Genomic DNA, 14347 nt, shown 5'->3' on the forward strand with positions numbered 1-14347 from the left:
ATTCATAACGTTAGGAATCTGTGAAATGCCCTGTTGTTTAAAGGTAGTGCTAAATGGTCTTTCAACAGTACTTTGTCACTCTTCACACTAGCATTTAGTCTTGTTTTAAAATGCATGAGACAGCTCCTGACTTTGTGGCTTTTTTGAAGCAAGATTAAGCAGATTCCACTATCTCTCACTTAAGGTGTTTTTTTTTTAATTGTGTCTTGCGGGGTTCCTCCGTGCTTGGTCCTTTAGGTATGTAGGTATCTTTCTGGGTTAGCAATTCTCATTGCTCACTGGGTAGGTCATTTTCTCTCTATTTTAAATCCCACCCATCTAGTAGAAAGCTCAGATACAATTAAATTCAAAGAGCACTTTCTTTATCAGATCTTTTCCAAATCTTATTAATTTTAAAATATCTCTGTCTTATTTGCTTTGTCTATCCTGATCCTGAAAAGATCATTTTATTTTTCCTATTTTGTAAATCCTTTTTTGTACATATCTTTTACTCATAGATTTCCTGAAAGTCGGATTTGTACCTTCTGAATTTCTCTGTGAACCCACTGCACAAATATTTTTGCCTCACTTTAAAGCAATTTTTCTTTGCTGAAATTCAATTTTTTATTATTTTGACACTACAAATAAATTGCCATTGGTGAACTACATAAAAGAATTATACTTGGATTTCTGCCACTTCCTGGAAAGATTAATTTATCCCTTATTTTGTTTCAATAATGGCATTTTTGAAGTCTTTAAGCTATTTCACGAAAAGCACAGGACTCACCTCCCTGGCTAGCATATTTTTCAAACATTCCAAGGACTCCACTTTGACTCTGATTAATGGAATAATATTAAGATCTCATTCTACTTCGTGAACAAACTCCCTGCATTCCTCATTTCCAATTTGTATTCCTTTAATTGCTTTTTCTTGTCTAATAGCTCTGGCAAGGACTTCCAAAACTATATTGAAGAGTAGCAGTGAGTGTGGACATCCCTGTCTAGTTCCAGATTTTAGCAGGAAGGCTTCCAATCTTTCCCGATTTAGTATGATACTGGCATTGGGTTTATCGTAAATTGCTTTGATTATGTTGTAGAATGTTCCTTCTATGCCTATCTTGTTTAGGGTTTTTAACATGAAGTGGTGTTGGATATTATCAAATGCCTTCTCTGCATCTATTGAGAGGATCATATGGTTTTTACCAGTCAATTTGTTGATGTGATGTATCACATTTTTTGTTTTGCAAAAAATGTATCACATTTTTGTTTTTTATTGAGATATAATTGTGCTACAAAAGCTCACGCATATTTAATCTATTCAATTTGCTGAATTTGGACATTTGCAAACATCTGCATACCATCCACACAATCAGTGTCATAGACATTGCAATACTACTCAACTTGTGTCATTTATGTTTGTTGTGTGTGACATGAACATTCAATGTGACATCTATCCTTGAATTTTATAGTTTTTAATATTGTGTTAATAATTGCAAGCTCTGTGTTGTATAGCAAATAGCTAAAACTTATTTCTCTAGCATAAATGAAAGTGTATATTGATTAAACAACTCTTGATTCCTCTTAACCCGTGGTAACCACTATTGCAGTCTGCTTCTATGAGTTCGACTATTTATCAAGTGTAATCATGCAATATTTATCCTTCAGTGACTGGTTCTTTTCACTTAGCATAGTGTCTTCCAGGTTGTCTGTGTTATTGCATATGGGGAAATTTCATATATTTTTATATGCTAAATAGCATTCTGTTGTAAGTATTTACCACATTTTCTTTATCCATTCATCTGTTCATGGACGCTTGTGTAGTTTCCGTATCTGGCTGTGTTAAATAATGCTGCTGCATTGATGGAGGCTTGTTTTTGAGATTCTTGCTTCAGTTCTTTTGGGTATATGTCTAGCATTTGAATAGCTGGGTCACAGGTTACAATTAGGGCTAGGATACCAGACTTAGATAAGGTGAACAAAACACCATTGTTTTTCACATTTGACAAATGTGAAAGTTATAAGACTTAGTTAAAACATTTATCTAGTTATAGGCTTCAGGTCTAATTTTTCCTTAGAAAAAAGTGAAAGGATTTCAAGATGTAACTAATTTTTGGGCCCGGCGGCGTGGCCTAGTGGCTAAAGTCCTCGCCTTGAACACACCAGGATCCCATATGGGTGCTGGTTCTAATCCCGGCAGCTCCACTTCCCATCCAGCTCCATGCTTGTGTCCTGGGAAAGCAGTCGAGGATGACCCAAAGCCTTGGGACCCTGCACCCGTGTGGGAGACCCGAAAGAGGTTCCAGGTTCCCAACTTCGGATTGGTGCAGCACCGGCTGTTGCGGCTCACTTGGGGAGTGAATCATCGGACGGAAGATCTTCCTCTCTGTCTCTCCTCCTCTCTGTAAATCTGACTTTATAATAAACATAACTAAAATCTTTAAAAAAAGACGTAACTAATTTTTAATTTAGTTCTCTCCACCCCCCCGTGGTTTTCTTTTTAATAACATGCCACTAAATGTTAATTCAGGCCCATGCTTGGGTTTCTGTTTCTAATCAATTTGTTAACAGTAATATTTCAGAGCTCAATATTATGAACCTGTTTATTATTGGCATCTGTTTAAAAGAAACTACTATGGTGTCTTACAAATATCAGTATGCTCTATTTTTTACTCCTACTTCACGAGATATTTGACTCATTTTGTATGTGAAAAGAAAGATTTGTAAACTGAATTATTTTCTTTTGGATAATTATTATTTGCTTCTCTCAAAATGTCTTCAAATTTGTGTCTATTATGCTTTTTAACAAAATGACATCAGTCACTGGTGCATCATTTGACGTGCTATAAAACATGATATTCTTATACCTACATATACTTTCTTATTTTTGCATTGTCTGCTCTTCCCCTTTAAAATATTACTGAATTTCACTTGTTTGTAAGTAGTCAAAGTCTATTTATTTCTTTATAAAGATTTATTTTGATTTGAAAGGCAGAGTCACAGAGAGAAGGAGAGACAGAGAAAGAGGAAAAGTGAGAATGAGAGAGTGAGCCTCCGTCTGTTGGGTCACACACACTAGGCAGACCATTATCAAAAATCCAACAAGTAAAAGCCAACATTGAAGTTGTGTATAAAATGGAACCTTAGAACAATGTTGGTAGGATACGTACCAGAGAAACAGCTCTAGAAAGTTTGATATTTCTTGAAGTGTTTTATCAAATGGCCCAGCAGTCCCTTTTGTAGGTGTATATATCCAAAGATGTTGAAATTAGTACCTCCCAATGTACATTTCCATGTTCATGACAACATTAGGTATACTAGTCCATCTTTATAAAACAAGCTGCTCTTCAGTGGGTAAATGGATAAAGGACATGTGATCCACAGGCAAAATAGAATATCATTCAGCCTTCAGAATGGAGATCATGACATTTTTCACAACATGAAATTTAGCGTTATGCTGAACGGAATAAGCCAGAGACATAAAGAAAAATATTGCATGGCTACATTTATATTTTTACATGGACTCCTAAGGAAGAAGATGTGAAATATAAGGAGAGATTAAAACAATAGTTTACCAGGTGTGAAGGTGGAGAGAAGGGGGATGAAATGGTGAGATATTGATCAATAGAGCAATCCAGTAGATGTATAGGATGAAGAAGACTACGTAGTCAATGCAGTAAATGAGCCCTGTGGTTAGTAAAGCTGTATTTTGTATGAGGTTTTTGTTATTGAGTAGATTCTATCTGTTCCTCTAACACTTACAGAAATGAGCATGTGAAGTGAAACATCTTATTTTGCTTCACTGTCTGAAACATTTTATTAACCAAATGCATCCTGTTTGAAACCCCAAGTGTACACAATAAACTTTAATTGTAAGAAATTAGTAAGTATCTGGATTGTCTAATGTATGGCAGAATCATCAACTGTAGTCACTATTAAACTTCACACACACAGGATGCTGCATAAGGAAAATGCAAAGGATATGTTGCCAAGGATCTATTAGATGGAGTTACATACACAAACTAATGAAAAACTGTGATAAGTTTATGCATTTGTTTATCCATACCATTATCTCACCAAATAACATATATCTTTAAAAAAAAATCCTTAGACCAGTACTGTGCAGGTTAAATCTCCTCTTATGATACCAGCGTCCCAGACAGGAAGGTCCCTGTCCAGGCTGATCCACATCCAATCCAGTTCCCCATAAATTGCCTGAAAAAGCTCTGGAAGGTGGTCCAAGTGTCTGGGCCCTGTCTCCATGTGGGAGACCTGGAAGAAGCCCCTGGCTTTTGATTTTTGACCTCGCCATCTAGGGAGTGAACCAGACGATCAAAGAATCTCTTTTTATAGCTCTGATTTTCAAAATAAACAAATCTAAAAAAGAAATCCGTCTGCAACACAGCACCATACAAGGATCCTAACCCCTGTATTACCCCTTTAATTATGCTTTAACCCTGACTGTTTCCTTTTGGAGTTTTCCATTTTCTCAGTTTATGAATCATTAACATTAAATTCAATTCCAGTCTTGTTTCCTGTGGCTTTCAGTGAACTACTTCATAAGATTTGGCACAAAGAACTGAGAAAATATAAATAGACCAAACAACAACTTTTGTGTTGAGTGTGAGCTTTTCTACTAATTTTAGGACTCTGGGAAGGGGGTGGCGCAGAGTTCTCTCAAATTTTGAAATGTTTGTAGCTATGACTACTTAACACCCAGCAGGTGCTGACCTAAAAACCAGCATCAACTGTTCTGTACTCATAAAGACGAACAGTAGAGTCTAGTGCTGAAAGTGTGAAAAATTTTTGCAATGAAGAAAAGGTCATTTTTCTATTAGATAATTCCACACATGGGCCCACATCCACTCACCCTGTAATTTCTGCTGTTCCCTTAGTAATATACGTGAAGAAGGACTATATGAAAATATACTTTGCTTCTATGAAAACAGTTTTTGTAAAGACAAGGATATTTGTTTAATGATAATTCACTTGGTTCTTCAGTTTTTCAATTTCATTTTTTGTGCATTTTGCTATAGCTGTAACCTTAATCATATTTCTTTGAATTCATTTTTATTTAATATTATAAATTAAGATTTTTACATGTTGTTTCAATACTTTTCTTAATTCTGTTTAATTGGTATTTTACATTTTTTGCACATTCTTTTATTTGGGGGCAGAATTTTTGTCTGGTGTGGAGTTGTGATTGATAACATTACAGTGTATATTCTGTGTGTTGATTGTAATCTTTTGGCTGGTTCCCAGAAGTGAAATTACTGAGTCAAAGCATTGATTATCATTCAAGGTATTCTATGCATGCAAATCAGATAGCTGCAAAGTAATGAGTCTTTATAAATGGTACAGAGTTGTATTATAATTCATATTTTGAGAAGCAGTCAAGGAAATGAGCATCTTGAAGAAGTAAACAAAGAAGCCCATTAAAACTCACTTGAGAAGCAACAGGGACATAGCAATAAAATAATTGTTGATCTCTTCTGTTGAGGAAAAAAATGCATGTTAGTTGTAAGAAAAATAAGATCCTTCCATTGTTTCATAATATATATATAGAGACTGTCATATTGAAACATTTACTTTCATGTAATTACATATGTGTTGGGATATGTAGATAGAACTTCTAGATTGAGATTATACTGTTCATGTAATCTGATATCCTGCTTGAATTATTTTTCATATTATGAACATTTCTCTAAGCCACTTTGTAAATGTCACAGCATTTGGTGCTATGTATTTCATAATTTATATATTCATGTTTGCTTTCTCTATTGCTTTTTAATGTTATGTCGCTTTTGTGAGCATTTTTTGAGTAAACATTCATGTATCTTTACTTGGAATAGTTAAGAGAGTAGGAGAGACAGAGAGAGATCACCCATCTGCAGGTTTTCTCCTCAAATGGCCCAAAGTGACCAGAGCTGAGCTTGTCCGAAGATGGGAGCCAGGAGCTTCTTCTGAGTCTCCCCTATGGTTGAAGGTTCCCAGGCCTTGGCTTATCTTCTGCTGCTTTCCCAGGTTATTTTCAGAGAGCTTGGTTGGAAGGGGAGCAGCCAGGACATCAATTGGTGCCCGTATGGGACACCTGCATGTAGGCAGAGGACTAGCATGCTACACCACTGTGCCAGCCCCGTTGTGAGCATTTTTATAACTAAATCTTTACACTTCTGAATTTGAAATTAGAATAAATATCTATAATTTGAATTTCTAAATCAAAGAAAATAGCATTGCAGATACCTGAAATGTATCTACATGAGGAAGTGGAGTTTGTATTTTAAATTTCTATTTAAAAAGTTCTCTTAGGATATTAGAGTATTGTATCATTTCAGAGATTTTACCTGTGTCTCTCACCTTTCTTCTGTGGAAAAGTAAGTGGCTATCAAAGCAATAGTTGTGCCGTTCTTCGATATTATTGTCCTGTCTGAATTTCTTCAGCGTCCAGAAACAAATTACTTGCTTAAGGCTAAGTAACTACGTATCATGATTCTTTTATGCTGATCATGTGGCCACCACCAGTCCAAGAATGTACATTTTTTTTCCTATCTAGAATGCTTCTTAAGGTTCCTGTCCAAGTTTATGAGCCTGCAAGGGCTTTCCAATTGCCTGTTTGGGCAGTCTGTAATTTTCCAGCCTTTTGCTCTTTCTCTGCCTTCTAGTTCTCTACGTACCTGTTACCTTTACCCTCTGATGGTATGGCTGACCTAAATAACTGTAAGGTGATGACTTTGTTCTGTTTTCCTGTTGGTTCTCATCTGAACCTGAATGACAACTGTAGTTATTTTCTCATGTCTTTGGTTTGAATGCGGTAGAATGCATCGTTAGCAGACTGCCTGCAGCAAGGTTTTTCCCGCTTAGATGTATTCCTCCTGTCTTCTCCACTTTAAAACCTTCCGCTTCCTCCCAAAGTTGAACTGAGTGCAACTGACTATACTTTAGGGACCAAAGGCTCTTTTGAAACTGTTTCTGCAGAAGAGCCTTTGGAAACCATTAACTTTTGTTTCTGCCTCATTTACTTTTGGGGAAACTCAGTACTCTGTAGTTGGAAAGGTAGATGGTTTAGTTCAGACTTCCAGTTTACATCTGGAGAAAATAGGTATTTTTGTACTGTTTCCAGAAATTTTCAGAAAACATTTACAACGTTTTTATGGATTGGCTATGGGATAACAAATCTAGGCCTCCACAATTTAGCCAAGCATTGGAACTGTGGAAGGGAGTCCATGAGCTGGGTGCTGACACCTAGCATTTGGCTTGGGAACTGTGGAAGGGAGCCCTCGAGCTGGGTGCTGACACGCAGGATAGGGCTTGGACTCTGTGGAAGGGAGCCCTCGGGCTGGGTGCTGACACCTAGTATGGGGCTTGGACTCTGTGGAAGGGGGCCCTCGGGCTGGGTGCTGACACGCAGGATAGGGCTTTGGAGAGGTGTAATGGTAAGGCATCCTTTGGTGGCAGAGTCATGGTTAGTTCTAGGCTGCTTGGTACACAATGTAAAGATCTTTCCAAAAGTTTGTGGATAAACAAAAGTGAAGTAAAAATTTATTTTGGGGCAAGGCATTGTTCACATTCATGCATATAACTGGGTCTTTAAAAACTTTGTGGGGAAAAAAATCCTAGTGGATTTCAAACAAATGAATTTCAGAATTGATTCCACAAAAAAAAAATTGTCAAGCTTTCATTCCAGTTTTCTATGAACTTTCTGAAGTTCTGCCTTCTTAAAGACTAATGTGTATTTAACATATGTTGAACCAAAACTAGATTAACAAAGACTATGACAGTGAATCTTTATATACTGTTATTATTGTCATCTTTACCTGAAGAAGTAGAGAAAGACTGAAACTACATTTGCTTCTTCTACTCAGAATGGGAGCAGTTAAGATGACAGAAGAAATGAAATTTTTGTTAAATAATTTAAACAATAAAAGTGGTTGCATTTAAATAATGCCTTTGCATTGGATTATATTTATTTATGTCCTTCCAAATTTTCATCAGGTACTGAATTCAGGGGGGTGTTACTTTACCTGGTATGTAAAAGTGTTGCGTGTTGTTGTTGTATGTGTACAGGAAGTTGTCCTCTCAGATCTTTAGCTGGGTTAGAAGGTCATTACAATGCTGCTCTTACAGTAACAGGTGTTTTAGTTTATGGAAGCCCTGTCTTATCATGTTTTCCAGGGAAAGGGGATGTGTTTGGAGACATCTTCTGGAAAGAAACCACCCTTGCTCATGCCTGTGCCAATGTCCGGGCACTGACGTACTGTGACCTCCATATCATCAAGCGAGAGGCTTTGCTGAAAGTTTTGGACTTCTACACGGCATTTGCAAACTCATTCTCAAGGAATCTGACGCTGACGTGCAACCTGAGGAAACGGGTATGTTGTCTGCGTCTACTTGCCTTTGTCAATGTGCTCAGATGGTCAATACGTTGTACTATGTTGGCTGAGGAGTGGAAAAGTTCCTCATTTGGTAGCAATGCATTCTAACCAATGGAAAGTGCTATGATTTCTATCTTGTTTATTTTTCAAAGGAATAAAATGCCTTGGTTATATGGATAATCATTTGAATGTGGAAGAGGGGTGCTAACTAGGTACCAAATAAGGAACTTCTTTGCTTATTCATGAGGAAGCTCAGAGTTCCTTTCAATGTTACCCACATAAATGTTTGGTTTGGTATGGTTTATGCTTTGCCTTCTGCAAAAAACAAATGGATCCATTGCCACATTGCTTTCCTCAGGACACATCTTATTTGTCTTGCCCAAACACATTGTTTATGATGTGTCTCATTTGATATTTGAATTTTTTCTGTTGAAATAAAACCAAAAGTTAACTTCCTGCTTAAAACGCTGAGAAGAGGCCACAGTGATTTATATGAAATAATCAAACGTTGTGTTTGTAATGTTTCTCTTTGTCTCGGTAAGGGATGGTTCGGGCAAACCACCAGTGGAAGATGGATTTTGATTCTTCAAAGTTAGTTCATCACAAAACTGTCTTGCCTGTTTCTCTTCCATATATACACTCACACACCACGCATTGATTAGAATAACTGAATAGGCATACTGGCGAAAGAAAACCTGTATACTGCTTTTTAGTGGAATTTGCGGTGATGTGGTGTCTCTCTTCAGATGCAAGTACACTTACGTGCAAATATTATTAGAGCTAGGAACTGAGTTACACCAAATAACTTATTCCCCTTGTAACCTGCTACCCATTATTACTGGTGCCAACTTTCCCAGTTCTGCTTGATGGATGGTCTCAATAACTTGGCAAATTGTGGGCACAGGGTGTACTGTCGATGAATGTCATTTCATTCTTAGGAGCAAAGTACGTTCTTACAAAAATGAAACTGTGAGAAAATATGCTTCAGTTTTCAGAGTCTAACCCTTGTAACCAGCATTTCAGCATGTCTGACCTGTAATAACCTTATTAAGAGTGAACAACCCACAAAACACGGCAGCATAATCTCCATGTCACCTATGAGAAATTGAGATTCTTCGACTAGAGAAGTTGTTTCCCAGATGACTAACAGGTTGGAGTCTGAGTTTGAAACTATCTCTATTTGATTCTAAAATCTGGTTATGCATAATAGATTGTACCGCATTACTTTCATTTGTTAAAGTTGCTGACATTTTTTCTGCAAGCATATTCCATAGCCACACTCTAAACAAGTTACAGTGTCTTCCTCACTTACAGTTTTATTCCCTATGGATCTATTAATGTAGATATTGTGTTGTTAGTTCTACAACACAAGAGTAAAAGCATCATTGCATAATCAAAGCAATGCGCTTTGTCTGCTTTTGGTGTCCCATAGATTTTATGGCCCTTAATAAAGGGATTGCTTCTGGCAAATTTAGGAATAGATTTAGAATACAAGTTTTCAGTCATAGTAGATCTGGCTCTGTCCAAATAGTGTATTCTGTGACTCAGTGCATGGGTTTAGGTAGATGAGCTGTTTGCAGTGGAGGATACAGGAACGGATGGAATCTTTCCGTGGATTAGATACTTGTTATGCCCCTGACTGTCCTTCATTTTCTCTCTATGGAAAGTTTAGAGGTATTGCTGGTATTTCATTTATCAACTGGAACAGAGTTTGGAAAACTTTTCAGAACAAGAGTGGACACTAAGTATTTTAGGATTATAAACGAATCCCAGTTACTACATTTTGCCATTGTAGTGTGAAAGCAGCCAGGTTAGCCTGGGCTGCCATGACACAATACAATGGACAATGTAATATAAACAGCACGGGCTTGTAAGTCCAAGATCAAGCTACGTGGCTCAATGGTAAGGGCTTTCATACTGGCTTTAAGATGTCAGCTGACAGTGCAAGTGAGGATGGGTAGCAAAAGCTGGACCTAAGTAAGGACCAGAGAAAGCACCTCTCCTGAGTCCAGAAGGAGATTTACAGTTCTTTTATCTCTGAGGACCACCCAAGGTTCCTGGCTGTTGTTCTGATGTCACCAGACCCTATGAGGAGGGTCAGGAGCCCCCAAGTCAGCTCACATAGACAGAGAGACTAATACAGAAAGTTTGAACAAACAGGAAGAAGTCAGCTGGCTTATGATTGCTCAACCTGTACCTTACTGGTGAGGTTCTCTATTTGGCTTTTCCTAGACCTCACTACGTAGGTTCCAGAGTTCAGTTATTCCTCACTTGTTGAGTTATTGGGGATTTCTCTGCTCACCTGCCTAAGACTGTTCTACACTTCAATAGCTACTATATGGCTTGTTAGAGTTACAAGACTGCTTTATTGCTCTAGAATGCACAAAGTTCTGTAAAATCTTGCTTGAATACTATAAACTGCTAAGTTTAAATTAAAAAAAAAAACAAAGAAGATGTCGGCTGACTAACTCTATCCCCGTGTGGTGGTAGGGTGAGGCCAAGTTTATAGTAACTTCCAAGACTGGGAAGTTCATGCCTTATGAACACCAGGTGCTGTTCAATCAGTCTGGTTGCACATGACCTTGCTGAATGGCAGCCTAGGGTTGCTCAATCTCCATTTGTTTTTCCCTCTGGAGAATCAAGAATTATGAATTTTACTATGAAAGCACATTAGTTTAGTAATTAATTTGATTTTCCGACTCCTATGAAACAAAGCAGGTATGCTTGTTGTTGGCTGAACAGTTTGAAATCTAATGGAACGGCGTAATGAACCTCAGATCCCACGTACTAGAGATTTGAGGGTTTTTTTTTTTTTTTTGCTTATTTGTTTGTTTGTTTTACCCAAGGCCTATCTATAAATTTTAATGAGAAAAATGATTATATATTTATTTTCCCTAGTTGCTAACTGAAATTTGACTTTTTTTTATTCAGTCATGAAGATGGATGATCAACTGTAGTTTTACTAAAAGTACCAGAAGAAATCATAGATATTTTCACATCATATTGTATGTATTAAAAATATCCTGGAACACCATGTTCACTGTGACTTAAATCTTATGATGGTCATTAGACCTGCTAAGAGATTATGCAGTCCTGTGGACTTTTGTGAACTTAAAGTAACCTTGTGAGAAGTCCACAGGCTTGGCTGGACTACTGTAGATTAAAGAGACACATTCAAGAGTCAGAAACTAAACAGAGTGGAGTACAAGATCTGGTTGGTGTGTCTCTTTCTTCGCTAAGAAGAACACAATTCCATAGTTTCCCCCACCCCCAAATTAGGCATATTTAGAAATGACATGGAAAAGCAACAAAGGAATGTTTACTCTCTTGCTGATTTTGAGTATTTATTTGCTCAATTTAAGATGGTGTTTCATGGAATGAAAAATGGGTTTGGTTAAACTGAAGACCAGTCCTCAGGAATTCATCAAGAAAATAAGCAGCTCACCCACTACAGGTGACAGCTAATATGCATATATATACACGGGCATATATATAATTGGGCACATTTATGAGGTACAATGTAAAAGTTCAATACAGATGTTAAGCACATGATAATAAAATCAGTTTAGTTAGCATTTCCATATCCTTAAACACTTTGAAAAGGTTTTTGATTAACATATACAGTTGTATGAATTGATCTGATATAAGGAGCTATCTCACTATAGGGATACAGTGTACTTGGGTTATAGCTGGGTGGTAAATGATTGACCCTCATTGTCATGAATATATGTTTGGAATCTTTGAACTCCTCACATCTATTTGCTCATATGTATACAGCAGGTTTTGTGAACCATTCCTCTATTCTGTTGAATTCTGGAGAGCATACCTTCAATCTAATTGTTTTTCTGTTTGTTACCCAACCTGTCTTTATTCAACCCCCTTCATTAAGCTTTTAAATCATTGTTGTAGTTTGTACCCATTTTCCCTAGTTGCTATATAGTGATTTTACAACTTTCAGGCAGGAGGGCTATGCTTTGAAAACTTACTTAGCAAGCTTGTCCTTGGGAACTCGTATTATGGGGTGGTACCCATTATTCTAACTGGTGAAAAGTTGCTGCCATGCCCACATTGTTTATTCACACAGTGTGATCTATGTTGAACACCTACTGACCTTCCAGAATATGGGATTTGGTATATTCCAGGCAGAGAATGCTTTTGTAAAAAGTGTTGGGCACTGAGTCGCTAATGAACTTGCCTGGTAGATGACGTTCAATGCTGCCACGACTCTTGCTGGAGAAATTTATGAGAGAGGGCTTGTAGCTTGTGCCTACCGTCCTTTTAACTTGTACTGTGCATATTTTCTTTTCCTTGAATTTGTTTCGTGTTTTTTGAGGAGCATGAATTCAAGAAAAATGGAATTAAAAAGTTATATTGGTGCAGAATAAATTTTGAAATCTGCACATAATTGTTTTACAGTGCGCATTTTCTGTAAACTTTCTGAAGAAACCTGTGTGCTGCCCCCATGCTGTAAGACAGGAGTCTGACATACTGCTGAATCCTGGGAGCTCTGTTAGTGCATCATCCAACCCGGATGGTCTTAAACATCATTCCTGCACCCTTTATATCCTGAGTAAGAACTTTGTATTCTCAGAGGCCCTCAAATCTGCATGTATGCTGATACTTCCTTGTAACTTGTTTCTTTTTTTAAAATATTATTTGCTCACCTAGTTATTTATTTTTAAGGGTGGTGAAAGGGATGGCTTTCTCGTTTGCTTTTTCAGTGTCGGGCTGGGCTTAGCCAAAACCAGGAGCCAAGTTTCAATTCACAACTCCCACCTGGTTGGAATGGACCTGATTACTTGAGCTAACACCAATGCCTCCCAGCATTAATAGAAATCTAGATTCATGAGCCAGAGCCATGCATCAAATCCAGGTGTGTGACAGTGTTATCTTAACTGTCACCTTAAACACTAGTCCAAACGCTCACCCCGTACTCTTTGTTTTTCCTGTGAAACATAGGGCAGTCTATAGGTTAGTGTGTTATGTGGATAAGAAGATGAGCTTTTTTAAAACTAGCGAGTGTATTTGTCCATGAGGCTGTCAGGAGAATTCCATCTCCTTGAAGCTTAAAATAAATGTTACATTAACACTTACAGCTGCATTAAGCATGGCTGAGAGCTTGAATTATTTCTGAATATTTCCTTCACTTTCAAGATAGGAGGACCATATTTTCCTCCAAATTGACTTTGCAAATAGGGTGGGTGAGGGATTTTGTTTGCTATTTTCTATCCATCTTCTCATGAAGCACTTTGTTTAACTGTAGCACAGGGAGTTTTGACTGTAGTTCTGTTCAGTATATATTCATCAATTCTCTACAAATGTGACTGTGGATCAAGGAGATAAAAGACATAATGCCTGATCTCAGGGAATGTACAGTCTAGGGAGCAATTGCACAAGAGTCATTTGAATAACAGTAGGGTTTGCACTCAGGTGCAGAAAGGGGTATTCTTGCTTAAAAAAAGGCTCAGAACTCAGTAACTGATCCTCTTTTCAGCATTCTTATTGACATGAATCCAACAGCCCAGAATGCTCTTTCTCTGTGAGCCACAAGGCACCTCAGCAGCAGTTTTTCATTTGTGGGCAAAGCATATCCTGGTTGTGGTCATTGCATGGGGCTCCAGTACCTGCTTGATGGGCAGGGAGTGCACGTTGGGTGTACTTCAGGAGTCAATACAAGCATCTTTGGAGAAATGATCTCCAATGAATTCCAACTTCACTACTTCCTTTTCTCTCCCACCCCACAACTTGGTGAGTAAGCTCTACAAAATGCGAGAGTACATTTACCCCACAAACCCAATCATGCGTTGAAGCTATGGAAAAGGCCTTGAAGAGACATTATATAAATTGAGAATGAAAGATAATGTGGGTTCCACAAAACTCTATGGTATGTTCATGCTTACTTCTGCCATAGCATTGATTGTGGCATTTTGACTTCTTATTCATATTTTTTGCTTTTCCAACCAATGACATCTCTTAGGTATTCATTTTCTGTAACGTTT

At 37.6% G+C, this 14347-nt stretch overlaps 1 protein-coding gene across 1 annotated transcript in view; it reads left to right on the plus strand.

Moving 5' to 3' along the window:
- KCNH5 (potassium voltage-gated channel subfamily H member 5) overlaps window positions 1–14347 on the plus strand; it is a 240630-nt gene that overhangs the window by 192323 nt on the left and 33960 nt on the right. Inside the window, exon 10 of the mRNA XM_004584494.3 lies at window positions 8149–8345. Within this exon, the coding sequence (XP_004584551.1) occupies window positions 8149–8345 (197 nt within the window). The remainder of the gene's footprint in view (window positions 1–8148; window positions 8346–14347) is intronic.

This window comes from Ochotona princeps, chromosome 26, assembly GCF_030435755.1.
Source record: "Ochotona princeps isolate mOchPri1 chromosome 26, mOchPri1.hap1, whole genome shotgun sequence".
Classification (NCBI taxonomy): Eukaryota; Metazoa; Chordata; class Mammalia; order Lagomorpha; family Ochotonidae; genus Ochotona; species Ochotona princeps.